Source organism: Sinocyclocheilus rhinocerous, unplaced genomic scaffold (genome assembly GCF_001515625.1).
Source record: "Sinocyclocheilus rhinocerous isolate Xijiao unplaced genomic scaffold, SAMN03320098_v1.1 scaffold46, whole genome shotgun sequence".
Lineage (NCBI taxonomy): Eukaryota > Metazoa > Chordata > Actinopteri > Cypriniformes > Cyprinidae > Sinocyclocheilus > Sinocyclocheilus rhinocerous.
This window is the reverse complement of record NW_015633191.1, coordinates 428,466-450,402: the sequence shown is the minus strand read 5'-3', so window position 1 is coordinate 450,402 and position 21,937 is coordinate 428,466. Positions and strand designations below refer to the sequence as shown.

Below are 21,937 nucleotides of genomic sequence, written 5' to 3'. Positions count from 1 at the left end.
ATAATCGTAAAACCGTGATTATTCCTCAGACAATAATCGTACCAACAAAATCTATAATCGTTGCATCCCTAGAGGAGTGCTACTTGCGTACATGGAGACAATTCAGAATCATTCAATTATAATGGTTAGTAGCACAGTAGCTTGTGTTTTGTAACAGAGCTATTGACTTACCTTAACTGGACGGGGCAGGTCAGGTGCCTTGATGCGCAGGTAGATCTGACTGCCTATAGAAAGGCCGATGAACAGCCAGTAATTAAAACTAAAGTAATTAATTAGCTGGAACACATCTTTCACACAGAGATATATGAGTGACATGCCACCCTGTAGGAGGAGGGGAAAAAAGCAGATCAGAATGAAGTGTCCTGCTTTTAGTATATAATGTGGATATTCAAGATTTTCTACATAGCACAAGGTATGTCTGAGCCTGCTTACTCACATTAAACAGCAGGGCTGGGATTGGTGTGTAGCATTTGACATGGATCATACAGAGGATGTTGGGTAAATGGCCCTCACGCGAACCCACAAAGAACAGCCTGAAAGGAAAAAAAAGGGGTTCGGCTAAGAAACTGAGTTCCTGCCACCTTGCATCGACTACAGAAACGACAGAAGACTCAGAACAAGATCTTTAGAGGCGGCAATGGATATTCAAGATTTTCTACATAGCACAAGGTATGTCTGAGCCTGCTTACTCACATTAAACAGCAGGGCTGGGATTGGTGTGTAGCATTTGACGTGGATCATACAGAGGATGTTGGGTAAATGGCCCTCACGCGAACCCACAAAGAACAGCCTGAAAGGGAAAAAAAAGGGGTTCGGCTAAGAAACTGAGTTCCTGCCACCTTGCATCGACTACAGAAACGACAGAAGACTCAGAACAAGATCTTTACCTGGAGGCGGCAATGATAGAGGAGTTTAAACCTCCGTAACAGGAGATGGCCACAGACAACGGGATGAGCCAGCTAGCATATCCCAGCACATAGTCAGCAAACGTCTGTATTAAATACAAAAGCAAAAGTGTTTTTTATTTTTCATTATGACCAATAATCAATAAATGCCTGACACCCTATACTAGTTTGTCTAAATAATTAAAAATTGAACGCTAAACACTAAAATGAGCCATTTTAAATGCTACAAGTGAATTTAGGCATCGCAACATTATAATGTACACTATGAAAATATATATATATATATATTTTTTTTTTTTGATTTGCTAAAGATTTAATTTAACAGTTTTTATTAAATTATTAGTGTTTTTAAAGATTAACTTTACGTGAGTGTTAGATGATGGCAAAGGTAATGTAAAATGTAAAATAAGGGAAATGAGCATGAACAATCAAGTAAACAATACTAACAGATACTGATAAATAAATACAAAAAAATCTTGATAACTCATATGCTACAGATACATTGTATATCCCCAAAAATAATAACTGTTTTCAAAGATGTTTCTGTCACTGGTCAGTACCACAGATAAGACTGCATGAACTGTGGAAAAAATCTAATTGCCAAAAAATGTGTGATTATATATCAATATGACTAAATAATAATAATAATAATATAAATATTATTATTATTTCTAAATTAAAATATTAAACTAATTAAATATTACTACTGCAATATTTCACTGTCAAATAAACTATTTAACTATTATAAAAAATAATTATATATATATATATATTTACAGTGCAACTGTAAAATTACAATACTAATATTTACAACTATCTTAATTTTGTTAAACCATCAAACTTGTATTTTGGTGGAAAATTGTAGGGAGCCCTTAAAGCTTCCCTTCTGTTGACAGCAGCCGGTTCATAAGCACTTCACATTGCTTAGGAAAATGATCAGTGCATGTTGTGTTCCCAAATGCATAAGTGAACCAGGCTCAGAGCAGATGAAGAGATGAGTTCATGTGGAGCAGCATTTATTGTGAACCGAATCGTTCTGAAACACAGAAGAAAAAAAGAAAAGAAAAAAAAACTACTCTGCGCTGCTCAGAGTAATAAACACAGTGCTGCGCTTCACTCTTGATACATGCAACGCACATATTCCTTTAATTTGCAGCCTTTGCGACTGGATAACCTCACTAAGCCATATTGAAATTTAGTTTTTTTTCGGATTAATCATGCACCTGGTTAAACTAATGTAAGTGTGTTAGATGCTCAAACAAACAGAGCAATGTTTTTGAAGAACGTACAGTTGTCTCTGTGTATAAAAATGGAACTGGACACATCAAAAACAAACAGTGTATCAAACACAGAAAATACATTTTGTTGGCCATTAAAAAACTTCCACAGAGCAGCATACTAGCATAATTACAGGCAGCAGAATGTCTGTGGATGTAGACTAACATTATCAAGCATCTCCAGAGAGAAGACGTTGCCTCAAGCTGCTCTGCTTAACTAGATCAGTGTAACAGGAGATGAAAACATGATCAAATCTGGAGCAAATAATACAGATATCCAGGATATACAGATATCCAAGAAGGTTTTACTCACCACAGCCACAGCTTCACTCTGTAGCAGTGTATTCATGTCCAGCACTGCATAATAGGCGATGTTAGTCAGGATGTAGATTATTGTGACAATAGGCATGGAGATCGCTATAGACAATGGCAGGTTTCTGTAGCAGAGAGAAAAAAAGATTTAGCTTACATATTTGATCTTCCTGATTGATTTGCAGCAAAACTGCTGGACACTCATTCAAGATGAAGTGTGCAATTTCTGCACCACAAAGGACTGCATTGGTTGAACCAATTTGAGTCAATTGCTCAAACAAACTGAGCAATATTTTGAAAGAAATATAGAGCCACAGTGTTCAGACTTTTCAGAGCAATCAACCCACATATGGCTTACTTAGAGTCTCCACATATTAAGCTGGGACATGACAAATACTTCTATTATTATTGATTCTTACTCACAATGAGTGGAACATGTCTTTATATCAAGTGAAATGTCATGAGTAAAGTGTTCATAGAGATCATATAGAGATCATATAGATAGTATCTGTAAAAAATCAATGCAAAGAATTTACTTTCTCCATAGATTGAGGTCATTTGGAGTAGGGCTGCACGATAAATATCGCACGATATTTAATGCGCATCTCATCAGTAAAGTCGGTTCTGTAATCAGCGGTAAATCTCTACACGTGCGTGCTTTCACGTGGAGCAGCATTAGCTACACAGAGCCGTTGTTCACAGACAAGCTGCGCAAAACCACGATCATATTTTGTGCATGTTTTGCGCAGCTTGTCTGTGAACAACGGCTCTGTGTAGTAAATGCTGCTTCATGTGAAAGCACGCACGTGATGGAGATTTACCGCTGATTACAGAACCAGCTTTACTGACAAGATGCGCATTAAATATCGCATGCGATTTATCGTGCAGCCCTAATTTGGAGCAAGAAAGCAGATTATTTTATTGTTTTTATGTCTGTAATCATGAGTGTCTTGCAGTACTGTAATTCGGTTTGGTATATGAGTCTATCTGTTAGTCTAAAAACAAAGCTAATGAACTTACTAAAAATTTGCTCCAAAATTGTGGGTCAGCCACTTCAAAAAGCATATGAACTATCTTACCATAATAATCTTGTAAGATTAGCTAATAACATTGTTTCTGAACCTAATCATGTGTTGTATAATGAATTTGTATTGTTGCCATCTAATCGACGATATAAGGTCCCAAGATACAGCCGAATTAAGTTAAAGAATTCATTTGTATATCAAGATGTATTAGCGCTGAATAACTCATATAAAAAGTAAATGTCCTTTTTTTTTTATTTTTTATGTATGTATGAAAGCTCTGCATTCTGTGTTGTTTATGTGATAAAGTATTGTAAACTTGAGTGAACCTGCTGTAACGTAAGACAAATTTCAGACTCAGTCTGACAATAAAGTGTATCGTATTGTATCGTATGAGTATCAGTACCTCTCTGGGTTTTTAATCTCCTCTGTGATGAAGTTCAGGGTGTCCCAGCCTGAGTACGAGTACAGAGCGGCGTACAGAGCCAGGGCCATGTTTCCTGGATCCAGTTTAGAGTTCTCAAAGGAATCCCTAAAGTTGTTTGTTTTTCCTGTGGCACAGCAATGCAAATGCAGTCAAAAATCAAAAACAAACAGTAATGACTCACAAAAATATAAATGTGTAGCACTACAGTATAGGGTCGATAAGAGTTTTTTTTATTTTTTTTTTATTCCAAGGCTGCATTTATTTGATCACAAATACAGCAAAAACACTAATATTGTGAAATTATTACAATTTAAAAAAAAACTGTTTTATACTTTAATATATTTTAAAATACAATTTATTCCTGTGATGCAAAGCTGAATTGTCAGCATCATAACTCCAGTCTTCAGTGTCACATGATCCTTCAGAAATCATTCTAATATGCTGATTTGCTGCTCAAGAAACATTTCTTATTATTATCAATGTTTTGAGCTGCTTAATGTTTTTGTCTGGAAACTGCGATGTATTTTTTCAGGATTCTTTGATGAATAGAAAACAACAGCATTTATTTGAAATATAATTTTTTTGCATTATATAAACATTATATATTGATACAATTAACTGTCACGCTGATCAATTAAATGTGTCTTTGCTGAATAAAAATATTTCTTTACAAAAATGAATAAATAAATAAATACTGACCCCAAACTTTTAAACAGTAATAATGGTATATAGTATATATAGTAAACAACATTTGTGTCAGCATGTTCAAACCTTGGGCCAGCACAACCATTCCAGCAATGATAATGACAATGAGAGCCAGGACTTTAGCCACAGTGGAGATGACCTGAAGAATGGCCCCCCATTTCACCTTCATGCAGTTCACAAAGGTGAGAAGACCTGCAAAGCAAACAGAGATAGACATGGCCATATAAAAGCCAAACAATATATACCGAATATATTTCAACTGCTGTTTGAAACTGGAACTTCTTAATGTTCCTTTTGATCATGTGTGTAATAATTCCATTGTGCAGTTGTGTTCCATAATAACTACTTTTACTATTTCCTTGTAGATGAATGTAAATTTCCAATGTGTCATAAGTTCCCCTTTAAGCATTTAGGTTCAACTGACAGGTTGACCAGGGCAATAAAATTAGGGTGTGGGTGAGGTTTTTCAGAACAGAGAACACCTCAACTTCTGCTTTTGCCGTTTTACAGACTGGTAATTCAAGTTCCTCCATTCATCTGACACTCCTGGCATCTAATTTCACCAACAAAGCAAGTCTGACAGTAATTCACTCCTTGAAACAGTCTCTCAGAGCTGCAGATACCATAATGACTGGACATCCCGGCACTGTGGTACCCAGGAGATTAATTGAGGTATTTCTGTACCTGATTTAATCACAGCTCAAATGCCACCTCATTCTGATGAAACTGTACAGACTGTACAGTCCAAATAAAGTGCTATTTGTCACAAAAAGGAAATTAAACCCTGTAGAATTACACTGTTATATATGTACGCATAAGCTTTTCGGTTTAGGCTTGTTTCACAAGTACTTCAGTGGACTTCATCACAGTAAGTAGCAAAACATGCCACAGGTGACAAATACCTGAGAATTCCCTTAAACTCAAACAAACTGCACATGATCTCTGTGGAAACAGTCACCAATGACTTCATAAAAAGGTCTTGTGGAAGTCTTGGCAGGGTTACAAACTCCAGTCCAAATGGAAAGTATTTGGTTGACAAATAAAATGCCTAAATAATGCCAACTAACACTGAGACGAATGGAGAGAACAGCCTGGCAGCCGCAGTGGAATTAACAGCTGAACTAACAGAAAACACATGCTTCAAAATTGTAGAGACAGTATTCACTTGATTTTGACAAATTACACGGACAAAGTACAAGTTTACGCAAAAACGTATGAACGTACTTTAGCCAAAGTGATGACAGTTTATTCACACTGCAGTGCAGACTCACCTGCTGGACTGTGTAATTTCAACATGATTTCAAATATCAACATTGGCTACCAGAAATCGCTTACCCTGCCTTTAATATTGAAACAACACAATCTAACAGCTGAGACCACAGAGCTAGTTCACCCAAAAATGAAACTAAGTATATTTGCACTTTCTGATAAAGGAAAAAGGAGGTTCCCAGATTTAACTCACTGGAAATAAAATATGCTTTTTTTTTTTGCAATTTGCAAGGATGTTTTAGTATGAAGAAAATCAAAAGGGGGAAAAAAAGAAAACACAAATTTCCTCCCAAAAATGAACAAATAAAAAAAGGAAATGAATGAAATAACATTGTAGAGAAAAATGCACCATGAGCACCCGGGGTTTATGGGAGAAATGGGCTGAAACAAACGCAAACTCTCCTAGCATTCAGATCAGTGTTATTTTAGTATTATTAATGTACTAATAATATTTTGAATTAGCTTTATTTTCATATCTGTAGTTTTCATTTTAAATTGAGTTTGTTTTATTAATTTTATGCTTTTTTTATTTTTTAGTATTTTTTTATTTTGCTTTAATAAATTTTTTTAAGTTATTTTAATATTTGAACTTATTGTATTTCAGTTAGTTGCCAAAGCAAATTTTCATTTGTGTTTTGTAAGTTTAAGTTTGTCATCTAATATTTTATTTTAATGAATAAAAACAATTTTTAATAGTTTTTGTTTTAACAATAACAATATGGATTCAGAAATGTTGTGTATATGAAGTTACTATATTACAATACATGTAGGCTATTTTCTATTTTGTATGAAATGGAAAAAAAGGGGCTGTAAGGTAACCATACAAACTAAAAGAATTATGTAAATAAAGGTAGCAGGCAGCATAAATTGGTATGATTTATTTTTGACATACGTTAACATGAAGCACTCTTTTCAGAGTAATCTCATACACACTGCGCTGTGTGAACAGTAAACAGTAGTGAATCTCAGAGAAAGCCGGCCTTTATTGTGCCATTATTTACACTAGTTTCAAGTGCTGTTACATGTAAGTTTATCAAAGCATGCATGGATGAGCGCAGGAGCTCTTACCTATAATGAGAGCTGCAATGAGCCGTACTGCAGCATTTGGTGCCGGGCAGGTGGGGAAGAACGGTTTCACTAGGTAATTAGCAAAAGTAAGAGCAATGACTGCCTGGCAGGCTGGTTCCACGATCATCAGCGAGGTCCACAGACGGATGAATGCAACGAAGCCCCCAAAGGTTTCCAGGATGTAGGCATAACTAGCTCCTGACTTGCGAATGGTTGTGCCCAGCTCAGCGTAGCACAGGGCACCAAAAACAGAGAAGATTCCTCCAATAACCCAAACCACCAGAGATAGACCGTAAGATCCTGTTTTCTCAAGAACACCAATGGGTGAAACAAAGATGCCCGAGCCAATCATGTTCCCCACAATGAGGCAGACACCGTGCAGTAGTGAGATCTCTTGCTTTAGACGCATGGAACTGGTGGAGTCGGCGTCCCCCATGATGAACTCAACTCAAGAGGCAGGGGTACTGCAAAAATCAAGAATCTGACGTCGGACCATCAACCACACAAGAGTCTGTTCACCTCAAGCCTAGAGTTTCAGCCGAGTCTCATCGTTGATTTCTTTCTGTATCAAATCAGGGAGATAAAAGAGATCAAACACAGTTAATGGAATGTTGTAGGTTAAATTCAACTGCTGACTGCATCTGTGGCATGTTGTTGAAAACACAAAACAGTTTAGACTCGTTCAACAATTAAAAAAAAATAGTAGCTTAATCTCTCCAACATTAATTTTAACAAGCCCTTTCGGAGAACAAGTTCTTTAATTGAGCCTCAGTCATTTCGCCCACACCTGCTGCCCAGGATGCCATAGAGCAAGTGCAGTGCCAGTGACATCAGGAGGAAACCAGTACAATGTGGGAAGACAACCAGGCAACGCTTGGTTGGGTGCGGTCATCAACAACAGCCTGCAGAACTAAGATCTACTTTATCTACTAGAGATAAAGACTTTCACTGAACATTAAAACTATGTGGGAAGTACATACTCATTTGAACAGCATGACAATGTTAAACACCAAAGGAATTGTAAAGATACGATAAAGAATTTAAATTGAAAGCCATATATTTAAGTATGGCTTAAGCACTTAAAATCTTTTTGGGGGCCACTGTACAGAATATTCTGAAAGCTGACTTCAACAGAAGGCCAAGTCTAAAAATTCAGATGCCAGACCTACTTTGACAGTTAAAAATGAACATGCCAATATTTAACAGAAAAGAGAAAAGCATTCCTCAATTTCACGTTCAGTAACATACTTTTTAAAAAACGACGTTTACATGCATAAGGGGCTGTTTCCATAGAATGTCTTTTCATTGTTTTGTTTTTTTAATGAAAACATGCACTTGATGGATGTGCCTGACTGCTGTGTTCTCTTCTTTTTGCAGTCTTAAGTTAAAAATGCAGCGCTCAAGCACTCAAAAAACCCACATCTAGACCTTGTGTAGTTTTTTTCCATTCCACTGGTCTGCATCTCGCATTTTAACAGTAAAAACAGGTTTTGTGTGCATGGCTCCTAAGAATACTGATATTAATCAGAATTTGGTCATATTCTGATTATGTAAGCATCATGTAAATTAATATGCATGTTTTAATCAGAATTTTAAGTCATGCAAACACCTGTTCTGAATTTTCACCGTACCTAACCATTTGTTCATATGTATCTGCCCATAAACAACTGGGTAATATAATATTAGACATTTGATAAAAATACGACTACTGAACAAACAGTTTTGGAGCCAGGATAAGACTTTTTTTTTTACATATAAAAAAAAAAAAAGTACAGTAAGCCTTGACAAGTTGACATTTGTAAGAGCCTCATGTCTTAATTTATGTAATTTGATGCACTCATGTACGTCATTGTTAAGAACATTCATGAGAATAGTTTTTTAGTTGATTACAATTTATTATGCTGCATTTCCAGCGAGAATTAAAGGAACAAAATGCGCATGTCTGAACTATTCTGAATGTATGCAAGAGTATTACAACAGCTGTGAATCTGAATCATATACATCTACTTTTCAGAATATAATCCTCCAAACCAATCTTTTAAATTTACTCAGAAAGTGATGTAGCCTACATGTGTACACAGATGATACATACCGGTACTTAAATACACCTGGAAGATCCACTAATCTATTGCTGGTTGTAAAAGTATAACCATCGAACACATAAAACATTTCCTCGGTGATAATTCGCCTTTTAATTATTACTGTTTTTCATTATTATTGTAAAATATTGATATTTTAAGCTTCTGCTCGCTTCTATAAACATTCTGTACCCGGGTTTATATGTTCGATTCGCGCCAACACCAGCATCCTGCTAATGTTTTGTGAGTACTTAACTATTAAATATTGTTTTATGAAGACATCATCTCTATATGGTCGGTAAAACACGTCTCTTTATCAGCTATCCGTCTAACGTAAAACATAATTTTCAGCACGAGCTTCGTTAGAGGAAGTCAATAACACGTTGTTCAGGTTAGGTCTTGAAACATGATTAAGTTCAGGGTGACCATACGTGCCATTTTCCCCGGACGCGTCCTGGCCAGGATTTCTATATTGCCTAAATGTCTAGGGTTTGGCTTTGTTTGCGTGTGCAGACCGATCGGTGTATGACATCGGTTCCTTGTGTTTTCGAAACGCTGTCGAGGTACTTTGAATCAAAGCGATATAGAAATCCTGGCCAGGACGCATCCGGGGAAAATGGCACGTATGGTCACCCTATTTAAGTTACCAATCTCACGATTTCCCGTCAAACTTCATAATTTCAATATAACTTGACTTCAAAACTAAGAATAAGTTCTCCTCTATAGGATAAAAAGATAAGAAAACATCTCTGATGCCACCATTCACATCCACTTCTGTTAGCTTATGTGGTATTAGCGGTGTGACGCGCCTCTGCACTCACACTGCTAAGTTAACACTACTACCAACTGACGCGGTTGAGCTTGGAGTGTGAAATATCAAGTTTAAGTAAACGACTCATCAGATCTCACCTGTTCTTAGTGAAGGGAGCTGGACCATGTGCGTGCGTGGATGTGATGAGTGGACGTGGAGCTGTGAGAGAGGTGGTGACTCGTGATGACATCGTCCAGCAGTAATACTACAGCCTTCCCCTCCCTCACTACCTTTAGGCCATCCTCCTCCTCCACCTTCATCTCCACCAGCCCAACGCTGTTGACTGGTAAATGGGTCATTCCTGGGATTCGGTAATATTTCAGTCCAACCGACTTTAAAAGTGGTAGTTCACTAAAACGAAGTGTTAAAAGCTTCTTTTTTTTTTTTTTTTACAATACATTGGTATGCCCATTATAATGAATAAAAAGAATTATTGCATTTAAATAATTGCATCATTTACTGTTAAAACTATAAATGTAAATGTAACACGTAACTATGTCACCTCAAAACAAAGCAAAATGCTACATTTTCTCACTAATATAACTTTATTGGTATAAAAACTTTAATTAATTAAATTACTAAACATTTATTTGGTTTAAAAGTTTTTTTTTTTTTTTTTTTTTTTTTACAATACATTGGTATGCCCATTATAATGAATAAAAAGAATTATTGCATTTAAATAATTTTTAGCATAAAATAATGTCTTATTTATATCTTACACCAAGCATTTTGTCATGTCCCTGAGGCACTTCACTGAGTTTGTACTTAGAAAATTATTAACAAATGTGCACAGTGTCTATAATTTTTGGCAATAAAGTAAGCATTTATTTCTGTTTTTATAAAAAACCGACTTTAAATGAACAAGGGGGCGTAACTTGAAGTTGTCCAAATCACACAGAACCAGGCAAGATGTCAAAACGAGATGTTATTGGCAAGATGGCCACTTGTATAGAGACAACAGTGAGAATTTTTTTGTACACTGCTTTAGATGAATGTAAGTAATGTAAACAAACAAATCTACATAAAGTAACTAAACATAAGTTATCTATTTTATTTGTCCATTTGTAATATTGATAATATTTTTGGAAAAAGACAATTAAGAATGAAAGCATTTCTTGTTGATTACCATCTGACATGTTGAGGACTAAAACAATAAAACTTTTTAGTTAGTTTAGTTTAGTTTAGTTGGTTTTAGTTAAACATCTAAATTAAATATATTTTTTACAAAAATAAAGAGACCATAGACACGATTTGTTTATTTTTAACTTCAGTCCTATAAAAATGTGAAAATTATGATAAATGTTACATTTGTTATCATTAAATTGTTATCAGGGACACATGAGCAGTAGGTATGTTTGTTTTATAACAGGTTCTGTGTAACATCCTTTTTAAACTAATCCCATTTTGTCCTTTTATAAGGTTGAGAATAAAAGGTGTCTAAATCTGAAAAAAAACTGAAAAGATGTAATATGTCCACTTAAACGTTGACAAGCATCATAAATCATAAATTGCACCCACATTTGCAGCAGAAAGACAATGTTGGCCATGCAGATATGTTGACCCAGAAACAACGGGACAATACGAGAGAGAAACAAAACCAAAAATTTAAATTTAAGGCAATGTATCCCTTCAAATGTGTTACAGTTTTCAACCGTCACACCTTGTCACATTAATATTTTTAGAAAAATATAGGGAAGACAGTTAAGAACAAAAGTATTTCTTGCTGATTACCACCTGGCATGTTAAGGGCTAAAACAATAAAATTGTGGTTTTAGCTCAAATTTTAAATGAAAAATAGATATATTTTTTTTACAAAAATAGAGATAGATGACACACAATTTGTGTATTTTTAGCTTCAGTCCTATAAAAATGTGAAAATGATGATAAATGTTACATTTGTTATCATTAAATTGTTATCAGGGGCACATGAGTAGTAGGTACCTGTTTGTTTTATAACAATTTCTGTGTAAAATCCTTTTTAAACCAATCCCATTTTATCCGTAACGGGGTTGAGAAAAAAAGGTGTCTAAAGCTGAAGAAAACTGAAAATAATAAAAGGTCTTTAATGCCTGAGGTGGGAAAACATGATTTGTTGGAGGTTTTATTTGTGCCTAATGATGTGGGGTATTTAGAAAATTATTCATATGTAGTTGGTGTACTGTATGTATATAAAGTAATTTTCTTACAGGATTTAAAAAAATGTTTTACCTGTTTTTTTTTTATTTTGCACTTCATTGCATTGTGTTTTATGTCTGTAACCTTTAATATATTATTTGAATTGTCTAGTTATTTTATGAATCTACATTTTAACTTTAAATTATGAGAACATGTCAATTAAATGATCATAACGTCAAGTCATATAATTGTTTTTATTTTTTATTGTTAGATACAGTTGCGACGCTCAAGACTTCTGAGTCAAAATCACCATTTGGGTGGTGGTGGTAGGTTTAAAACAATATTTGGTATGTTTACATTTTTAACATTTCATGGTATGTTAATAATAGTTTATTAAATTTAGTCACCACAACACAAAATCTGCATTTTAAAGGTTTTTATTTATTTATTTTTTTACTTGGGCAACAAAAGTTTGCACTTACTGTATTTATAGAAAGTGCACAAGGATTTAACTTCTTGAAATTCACAGCCAGTTTATTATTGATGTGAGTTTGTGCTTCTGCTCACTCAGCTGTTCAATAAGGCAAATAATTTCTATTCTAAACAGCCTAGCTAAAGCAGAAATAAGGAGCTGTCAGATGTTACAGTGTGAACTTTTTCATGAACTAAGCAACTGGTTTTAAAAGAGATTTGTGTAGGATTAATTTATTCAAAGCTGTTGCTTTCCCTGCTTATTTGTGTTGTGAGTACAATGCATTCTTGATCATTGCTATGCTGGAAACATAACAGAGCCTCAGTTTGGCTCAGGTCTCTTCTAGTTAAAGAGTAACCATGAACTTTACTGAAACTATTTCTCACATTTAAAGTAATCCTCTCGCTGCTCTTTATATTAAAATTTCCCAATGACCATATCTGAAAACTATGCAGCGTTTATACAGAAGTGTTATTCAAGCATAACCGAAACTCATTTTAAATTCATTAAGGAAACGCTTTTGATTAATAAATGACTTCAGATATCTGGTTCATTGGCTTTGTCCTTTTAAACGTTTAAGTAATTCAGCATAGCCAACAGCAGCTGTAAGATTAGTGCTGCACTGATAAACCAATTTGTCCTCTGAACATACATACCATTTTGTCTTATCTTAGAACTTTTTTTTTCTGATGAAATGTTGTAAATAAAGCCTTGCACTTGGTTATAATAGGCTCTGATGTTTCCTTAATTAAGGATCTAATGCCGCCATGTGGTTGAAAATGATAATGCAGTGCAGTCCTTTGATCGTGAATCTTTAGGCGTGACCCTGAGCTGACATGTCTGATAGTAAGCTATCACTGATACGATAAACTGAAGCCTAAACCTTTTACTGATAGCCTATCAGTACAAGGTTTAGGCTTTAGTTTAGGCTTCAGTTTAGGAGCATAAAAAGCTATAATAAATAAAACATGAAAATAATATTGTATTATTATTTCAATCAAGAGATTGCAGGATTGTTTGCCTCTGAAATGTAAACGAGTCCTATTTAATCTAGCTACAATGTAAAATATTACAGAGGTCTCCTCTGTCTAGTAATGCTAACTCATGCTATCCTTCATGTACTGCTGTGCAATTTCTAACCCACTTTGGTCAGACACTAGAACTTTTATTATTTATTGTGCAGTCTTTGCTTCCTTCATAATTGATGCTTGCATCTTGCAATGGGCATTTCTAAGGGGAACTGGATGTGCATGTTCATGTAGTGATAAATCATGGCTAAATGGGACTACATGGGGATATTTATAATAGATAAAGAAGAATTTCATAATTTTGTATTTCTTTATGCACTTATAGCTGTACTACACCAAGAATTACTTTGGCACGTTTTTAGGTTATCTTCAGCTACATGCTATCAAGGTCCTGTCTGCTGCTAAATTAATTAATTTTTATTTTATTTTGTATTTTATTTATTTATTTATTATTAATCAAATCATTAAATATTGCTAAACATATTTTAAAATGTTCTAAAGTCATTGTAATAATTGTAATTAAATTATTTACCAATAACTAAAATAATATTGACATTTGATGCACATAAAGGCATCAAGAAAGCCATTTAATCTCATGGGACCCTTGATAGTGCTGGGAGGGGCACTCAGTGTCCCAGTGCTGCTTTGGCATTCTTACTGTAGCTACCACCATGTCTTCCCAAATGTATGTAAAATGAATTATTTAAAAAAAGTGCGCAACGTATTATATATACACGAATGGTTTATATACGAATTATGAATGCTATTAATAGAAGGAAGATGGAGCTTCATGCAGTTGATGCAGTGATGACAGACAGCTAGCTATTCAGATAAAATAATCCTTAAAAGATATTCGTGCTTCATGTAGTTTACTGTATACAATGATACCAGCGCTTCCAGTAACCACCGTCTTCTGATGTAGCCTACCATATAAAATGATTATAAATCAATGGGAGCTGTGCATGAACGGGTTGCACCACTGCTGAAAAAGGGGGGATACACAATTAGTCACCTTGTAAGCTCCTCACCGTTGACAACCTCCTGTACATTAGATCGGGCGCGCGACAGCCGTTCACTTGGAACTGCGCATGAAGGGACAACAGCAGCCTATCTGACTGAACACACGCGCGCTCACCATTCCCCAAGCTGCTCTCTCTCGCGCACTCTTTTCCTCAGAGCGCCGTTCTGCTGACTCAGTACCTTTTTAGAGTGAACCGGTTCCTCGCCACCGAACAGACCCGAGACGCATCAGTCACCGCAACAACTCCAGCCATGGCCAAAACTGCGATCGGTAAGACAAACCTTCCTTCATTTTGTTCGCCGGTCCGTGTCTCTTTGATGCTGAGAGATGCTGTCGCGCGCACAATAGACCTTGATGCAGGAAAAAAAGAAGTCCGTTAGATGGGAAATAAATATATTTTAGATATATATTCAGATATATAAATCTGCTTTCTCCTTCCACCCCATGCTGTTTTATTTTCAAATATGGCTGTGCATTTTGTGTGCACCCAGGCTGCCTACTCACTTTGCTTAGAAAAAGGGGGACTTTATAAATGAGGAAAAAGCATTAAAGGGTGTCATTATAGTGCATACCTCTTAAAATACACTGGACCATGCTTTAAAAGCCTTAAAATGATTTTCTTATGGTGACAGTGCACCTGCCGGCTCACGCATCTCCAGCATAATGCAGAAGGACCCCACCCAAGATCCAGCTCTGTTTCAGCCTTCAGAAAACCCTGTGAAGCCTTGCAATACCTGACTCGGAACAGTTTAAACCTTTTGACATCCTCCATACATGATATTTCTATCCTTTCTATAAAATGTGCAAGGTGTGGCTGGTATATTTTTTTGCCAAACAATGCCAAAATAGGGAAATACAGCATGGTAGTTAATGAATCAGGGTGTTTGAAAAAGCTTTTTTTTTTTTATCATTGTGGGTATGTTTATTATATAGACAAAATTCTGTCTTATCAAAATTGCCAATTATCACAAATGATAGGCTGGTTATTGGTTTATCGTCAGTGGTTTTTCACAGATTTGGGAGCATGACTCATTAGCTGGTGAGTTTATTAAAGACTACACTGGCTGCGTTTTTATTTTATCACATTTATAATGGTAAAATAAAAATCTGTTCTCTCACCTTCAATGTATTCTTGTGACATATACAGTCTACCAGCACATGTCACGTGTTTATATTTAACCCGATTCATAATAATAATAATAAAAAAACTCCTTGCTCATTAAACACAGGTTTTTAAGGTGTAATTGTGGATTTGCATGTGCATCCTTTCGTTCACACCATTTCTAGCACCATATGAGTGGCAGACTGCAGTATCAGATGATTGATGTTTTAAATGTGTGTCAGGACTCAAGTCGTCTCGCCGGTAAGCATGTCTCAGTGCTGTTGTGATTCTGGATTATGTTGTAGACGGCCAAACTGGGGCATACCATATACAAGGTGTGCGTCTTTATCGCATCTTTGTGAGACACCTGCAGGGTAGGGCACTGGTGGACAGTGGCTGAATGTCTCGCTGTCATCTCACTTAAAATGTTAAATGACAACTTGGAGAGACATTTATTTTGTGGAAAACCAGTTATGTGCACTTAATCCTACCATGCAATGTAATTACACGGAGATGTGTCTTTAGGATATTTTATTTCATTTCACAGAACATACAAAAAATGCCCCGACAAATGCCTGTGGGAATCCTCCCACTAATGAGAAAGAACATGTCAATCAATATAATCAATACACCTGGAATATTTATAGGGCTTAAAAGAGCCTGCAGAAAGACCTTGGTGTGTTTGTCAGCACTATATATACCTCAAAATAAGAAAATTAGGTCTTAATCTATGCATAATCAGCTCTCTCATTATGTCTCATCTAAAAGCATGGCTTATTTAATTAGACTCTTAATTGAGCATTTTAATTAATGATTGGATAATTGGCCACAATATCATTGTCAGAAATGCATATCATATATCAAACCAGAGCTGCCAGGTGCCTACCTTTGTCCTGTATACTTTATAGATATCCTCACGTAACCTCAATTTATCATCTGTGATTACTGGATATGTGAAGGCGGTATTAATGCAGTCAAGCCCCATTAATCGTTAACCTAACAGGAAGTTCAAATATACACATTCAGCAATGCTGCACAACAGTGGGGTGCGGGCATTGCAGTTTAAGATTAATGACATTTTTAGGCTTTAATGTCAATTATATGACATTATAATAATATAATAATGTATATATACATAATAATTATATATATATATATATATAGAGAGAGACAATGGACTGAGCATATATGTGTGTGTGTGTGTGTGAAAGAGAGAGAGAAAGAGGGAGGTGGGAGCATGCCCGTATTTTTCATGTTCAGAAATAACATTTGTTCTCTGAATGACGAGATGTATTGCTACTTAAAACTCCTCATGAGTGTTTATTTATTTATAAAACAGTAGCATTTAACACTAGTAGGCTATGAAATATGCAAACACTAGCCATGAAGAAGTCTATTTTATTTCTTTCAGTATAGTAGTTAAATTTTCAGTCATGCTAAAAACATTCATAAGAGCACTAGACAAAGTTATTATATAGCAATGGTTATTAATGAAAACTATAAAAGTAATATGTATTGATGCATGAATAATAAACAACTGATAAAATTATCCACCCCTAACCTATAGTAAAATATAAAAAAATTTGATGCAATAAATATAGTATAATTTTGGTACAATGTTACCTCCAATCCCTCCAAAACAGATAAAACATCTTTCACAAACATCTACATGTCTGTATCTAAAGTGTTAGTGTATATAATGAGTTGTATTTGTAGGGGTTATTATTGCACAATTCTTAACCCCACCCCAGACCGCACTAATTTTCAAACCCTGGCTACGGCCATGGGAGGGGCCATTATTGATTTCCAATGTGGGCATGCTGATGCATTATCAAATAAACCACACAAAGGACGTTTTGCTTGTAGAGCCTGATGGCAATTTTTGAGCAATGTGTGTTTTTATTCTGCTTCATATTTAGTGGTGGTGCAAGACATGGTCTGTATCACTGTAGTGCATGATAGTAGAATCAGTCAGAATAAAGCACAGAGAATTAGGATTGCTTAACGTAAAAATGAATAGTATGTTAACATTTATAAATAAACTAGAGAGGGGGAGAGAGAGAGAGAGAGAGAGATGTATACTCATAAAATAATGTAATATTATGTTTATTTTATAATAGTATGTATAATATATATGTAACCTGTGCTTAAAAGTATGATATAGAAGAATCAGTCATGACAAAAAATTTACTTCATGTAAAAATTATAAGTAAATTAAATGTATATATTATTTGTAAATTTAATATTAGATTATCTTATATAGACTTACAGTATATGCAGTACATACATACACATACACACGCACACACATGCACGCGCACACACACATATACTGTATATCTATATATAAAATATCAATTTTTATTTTCATACAATGTATTTTTTGACCAGTTGCCACAATATCTACATTTCAAGCCAAGGGTGTGGTCTGCAGGCGGCGAATACTCTTTTCTAATTACAAACCCTCTGATATTTTACAGCAAAAACTCTTGATTAGATCACAGTTTTGCACACATACAGATGCAGTCGTCTGTGTGAGATCTTTTTCACCTGCTCTCCAGCCGGCTGACCTGAATTACTTGCTTCAGTGAGCTGTCTATCGTCCTGATCTCACTCTGACTAGACAGCAGGAGAGAAATGCTTACAAGGTCTGGGAACACTCAATATCACAGCACTAAACATCCATCGCCATCCCCTCAATTTACCGGAAGAAATGGCTTGCTCAGGTAATTACTAATTAAAGTCCCCTTCACCAAAATTCTCACTTCTTCCCTTCCCGGTTTTCTCCATCCTCTGTTTGTGAGGGATTGATAACCTCGTCAGGGAGCAAGAAGGAGTTGATCAGATTTTTCCAGGCTCCTCTGGGCAGAGAGTGAAGAAAGTAGGTTGATGCTGGAAAGGATAAAAGCAGTTTGAAATCTAGCTGAAAAAACCACAAGCATTCACGGTTTGATAACATCAACACAGCGCACTGGCCTTGATAAATGCTGCCTTGTGTGTTAAAAAAAATCAGATACATTAATGTTCTTCATTTAGCATCTGCCATCACTGATGTTTGTATGATTTAGGTTTGTTTGCCCGTAAGCATTTAATGCTGAAAAAGAAAAATGATTCTGAATTTGGGGATGAGGAATGATTGTGGTAGGATCAATGTAGCCGTCATAAACCACCATCTGGTCTTGTCTGGCCTTGGGTTTTCTCTGGTCTTGGTTTTCTCAGAGTGCTGTTGAGACTTGCTTCATTCAGTCATTCGTTTGTTCGTTCATTCAATCATTCATTCATTCATGTATTTATTTATTTAATGCTTTTGGACTCAATGGCCCCCCCCCCCAAACTCTTAGCCAAACCAGAGACCCTCTACTACTTAATAATAATAATATCATAATTATATCAAACATTAATATATGTATTTATAAAATATATTAATTTACACACACACACACACACACACACACATATATATATATATAGCTTTCAATCTATCTATCTATACCATAATATGTAGAATAATTTATATGTGTAATAATAATACTACTAATAATTTTAATGTAGTTTTCATTTGCATTTCTTATATATATATAATGTAGTTTTAATTTAAATTAAAATTCTAAATATAAATTTAAATTTAAATTCTAAATATATTCCAATATGATTCTTTAGCTACATATTTCATATTTTTCTCACTTCTTGTTCTGCTAAAATTTTATGTTTTACATTAGTCTCACTACTAAAATTTTAGTCAGTGTACCCCTGGTCTATAAGCAGATAAACATCAAATTTTCATTTTTGGGTGAACTATCCCTTTAACGATGCAGTTTCAAAAAATCATTCATCATTCATTCAAAACAGTGAGAGAGAATCTGGGTCAATACTTTATTTGATGTGTCTCCCTGCAGCATACAAAGAGAAGATGAAGGAGCTGTCCCTCGTCTCCCTCATCTGCTCCTGTCTCTACCCAGAGGCACGCAAGAACATCATGGGTGAGTTTGAGGGTAGGAAATGAAAATATAATACCAGTAATGAGAAGTTGTGTAGAAGGAATTTACAACAATATGCTGTGCTTTATAGTGCTCATTCTGTCTGATCTTCATAATATAACTTTTTATTGGCCTGTATGTGTACCAGCAATACTACACATTTATTATCTTAACAGCTAATATAGATAAATAAATGTCTGATAAATGTTCAGAATGGCTGTATAAGTAATTCAAGCTCATTTCATGAGCTGAAGGCAATTGGTGCATTTTATTGGATGGATCTGGATGCTCAAACTCCACCAATGTGTAGATGAATATTTGCTGCCTGACATACTGCAGTTTCTACACTGCATTTATTTCACTTTATGTCTTGTGTGTTTAGACATGGAGGTTAAGCCCATTAACAAGCGGGCTTCTGGCCAGGCCTTTGAGGTCATCCTGAAGCCACCCTCTCCCACGGCTGATGGCTCCTACAGCATCACTACACCTCCCAAAAAGAGGGACATGTCCCTGGAGGACATCCAGAAGAAGCTGGAGGCAGCAGAGGAAAGGAGGAGAGTGAGTTACCCATTCATTTGTATTATATCTGAGTATATAACTTATGTTTGATGTTTGCCATTTTATTTTTATTATTTTAAGTTTTTACACTTTTATGTAATGTGAATTGATAAACAGTTGATTCCTATGACTCTGCCCCACTCTTCCTCTCCAGTCCCAGGAGTCTCAAGTCCTGAGGGCCCTGGCTGAGAAACGTGAGCATGAGCGGGACGTCCTGCTGAAAGCCATGGAGGAGAACAGCAACTTCAGTAGGATGGCAGAGGAGAAACTCATCATGAAGATGGAGCAGATCAAGGAGAACCGTGACACCCACATTGCAGCAATGCTGGAACGACTGCATGAGAAGGTACATATTAGTCTCTTATGCTGCATTTATTTAATCAAAAATACAGTCAAAACAGTACAAAACAGGGTAATATTGTAATATATTATTACAATTTAAATAAACTTATTTCTTTATTCAATGTATTTTAAAATGTAATTTGTTCCTTTGATGCAAAGCTGAATTTTCAGCATCATTACTCCAGTCTTCAGTGTCACAAGATCCTTCAGAAATCATTCTAATATGCTGATTTGTTGCTCAAGAAACATTTCTGATTATCATAAATGTTGAAAACAGTTGTGCTGTTTAATATTTTATGTGAAAACAGTGATACATTTTTTTCAGGATACTTTGATGAATAGAAAGTTCAAAAGAACAGCATTTATTTCGATTTAGCATTTAGGCTTAGTAATGTGAATTAAAAAAAACACAGATATTACAACTAAATGCATAATTTATCCCACACTATTTTTATGCTACCGACATGTACAATACCACCGATTTTAAAAACTTCTTGAGAAACTGGAATGCTGTAACCGTGAAAAGTTATCTGACATTGTGATTTTTACAAGATAGAAGATAAAACAAGCAAAAAAAAAAAAAAATCATGGCATAATTTTCTTCATCCAATCAATCAATCAATAAATGAATAAAATAAATAAATAAAAATCTAATCTGATTTTCTGTCACAAGAGGGCGCTACAGTTCAATAAAAACATTGCATTGTAAAGGACACTAGTGCTACCAAAAGCATTTTAAAATATAAATGTTGTTTATTTTAATCAACAGTATATCATCTTTAAACTATAAACTGTAATGTTTATGTTAATTTGGTGTATTATTTCTCTATGTGCTTTTAGGAGAAGCACGCTCAGGAGGTGCGCAGAAACAAAGAGCTGAGGGAAGAGTTGACAGCATGAGCACATCTCTCTAGACCCTCTGTCCCATCACCGAAGGGAATCGACCCTGCCCCCCTCACCAACAGCATCCTCCCTGATATAGTCCAGAAGACAAAAGGAACTCCATTTACTCCAGAAAAAACAAATGTTTTTGATCAATTTGAAACCAGTCAAAGTGGGTGTGGTTTTTTGTAAATACTTCCTATTTGTTTTATATGAGATGATTAAAAGTATTGCGGTGTGCCATTTTATAAGTTTCTCTCTGAATCTTTCTCTTTTAGTGGATGTACTTGTTTCCTCTCTCTCTCGCTCTCTCTCTATCAGATCCGCTACAGTTTCTCTTGTACGAGGCTTTAGTGTTTGTGAGTTTGCTGGCTAGCAATGTCTTCTCTAAACCCAACAATCATTTTAGTGTCTCTATGTCCATGTGGAAAGAGTAAAAGCCGTCACTACAGTACACACAGCTTTAACCGGTCACTATCATTGCATTTACAACAATCTTTAGCTCTTTCTTCATACATTCATCTGGTATATAGTCACAACACACAGACACACACACTTATATGAAC

General features: G+C 35.4%; 2 protein-coding genes across 6 annotated transcripts in view; one reads left to right on the top strand and one right to left on the bottom strand.

Annotated features, from left to right (window-relative positions):
• LOC107743828 (Y+L amino acid transporter 2-like) overlaps positions 1 to 10,055 on the bottom strand; it is a 13,627-nt gene extending 3,572 nt beyond the window's left edge. For both annotated transcript variants that reach the window (XM_016557254.1, XM_016557255.1), the window contains exons 1-8: positions 9,973 to 10,055; positions 6,986 to 7,547; positions 4,715 to 4,840; positions 3,923 to 4,067; positions 2,496 to 2,619; positions 888 to 991; positions 694 to 790; positions 172 to 321 (exon numbers count right to left, since the gene is read on the bottom strand). In XM_016557254.1, the coding sequence (XP_016412740.1) occupies positions 172 to 321; positions 694 to 790; positions 888 to 991; positions 2,496 to 2,619; positions 3,923 to 4,067; positions 4,715 to 4,840; positions 6,986 to 7,421 (1,182 nt within the window). In that variant the 5' untranslated portion in view covers positions 7,422 to 7,547; positions 9,973 to 10,055. The remainder of the gene's footprint in view (positions 1 to 171; positions 322 to 693; positions 791 to 887; positions 992 to 2,495; positions 2,620 to 3,922; positions 4,068 to 4,714; positions 4,841 to 6,985; positions 7,548 to 9,972) is intronic.
• On the top strand, positions 10,042 to 21,415 carry LOC107743830 (stathmin-2-like). 4 transcript variants are annotated; one of them, XM_016557257.1, is made up of 5 exons: positions 10,042 to 10,160; positions 19,509 to 19,592; positions 19,972 to 20,147; positions 20,302 to 20,493; positions 21,330 to 21,415. In XM_016557257.1, exons 1-5 carry the CDS (start codon positions 10,058 to 10,060, stop codon positions 21,387 to 21,389), a joined length of 615 nt encoding a protein of 204 aa, XP_016412743.1. In that variant the 5' UTR covers positions 10,042 to 10,057; the 3' UTR covers positions 21,390 to 21,415. The 4 variants fall into 4 exon arrangements, with proteins under 4 accessions (XP_016412743.1, XP_016412742.1, XP_016412746.1 ...); XM_016557256.1 differs by having other exon boundaries at positions 19,509 to 19,604; XM_016557260.1 differs by having other exon boundaries at positions 10,126 to 10,185; positions 19,509 to 19,604.
• The last annotated feature ends 522 nt before the right edge of the window (positions 21,416 to 21,937 follow it).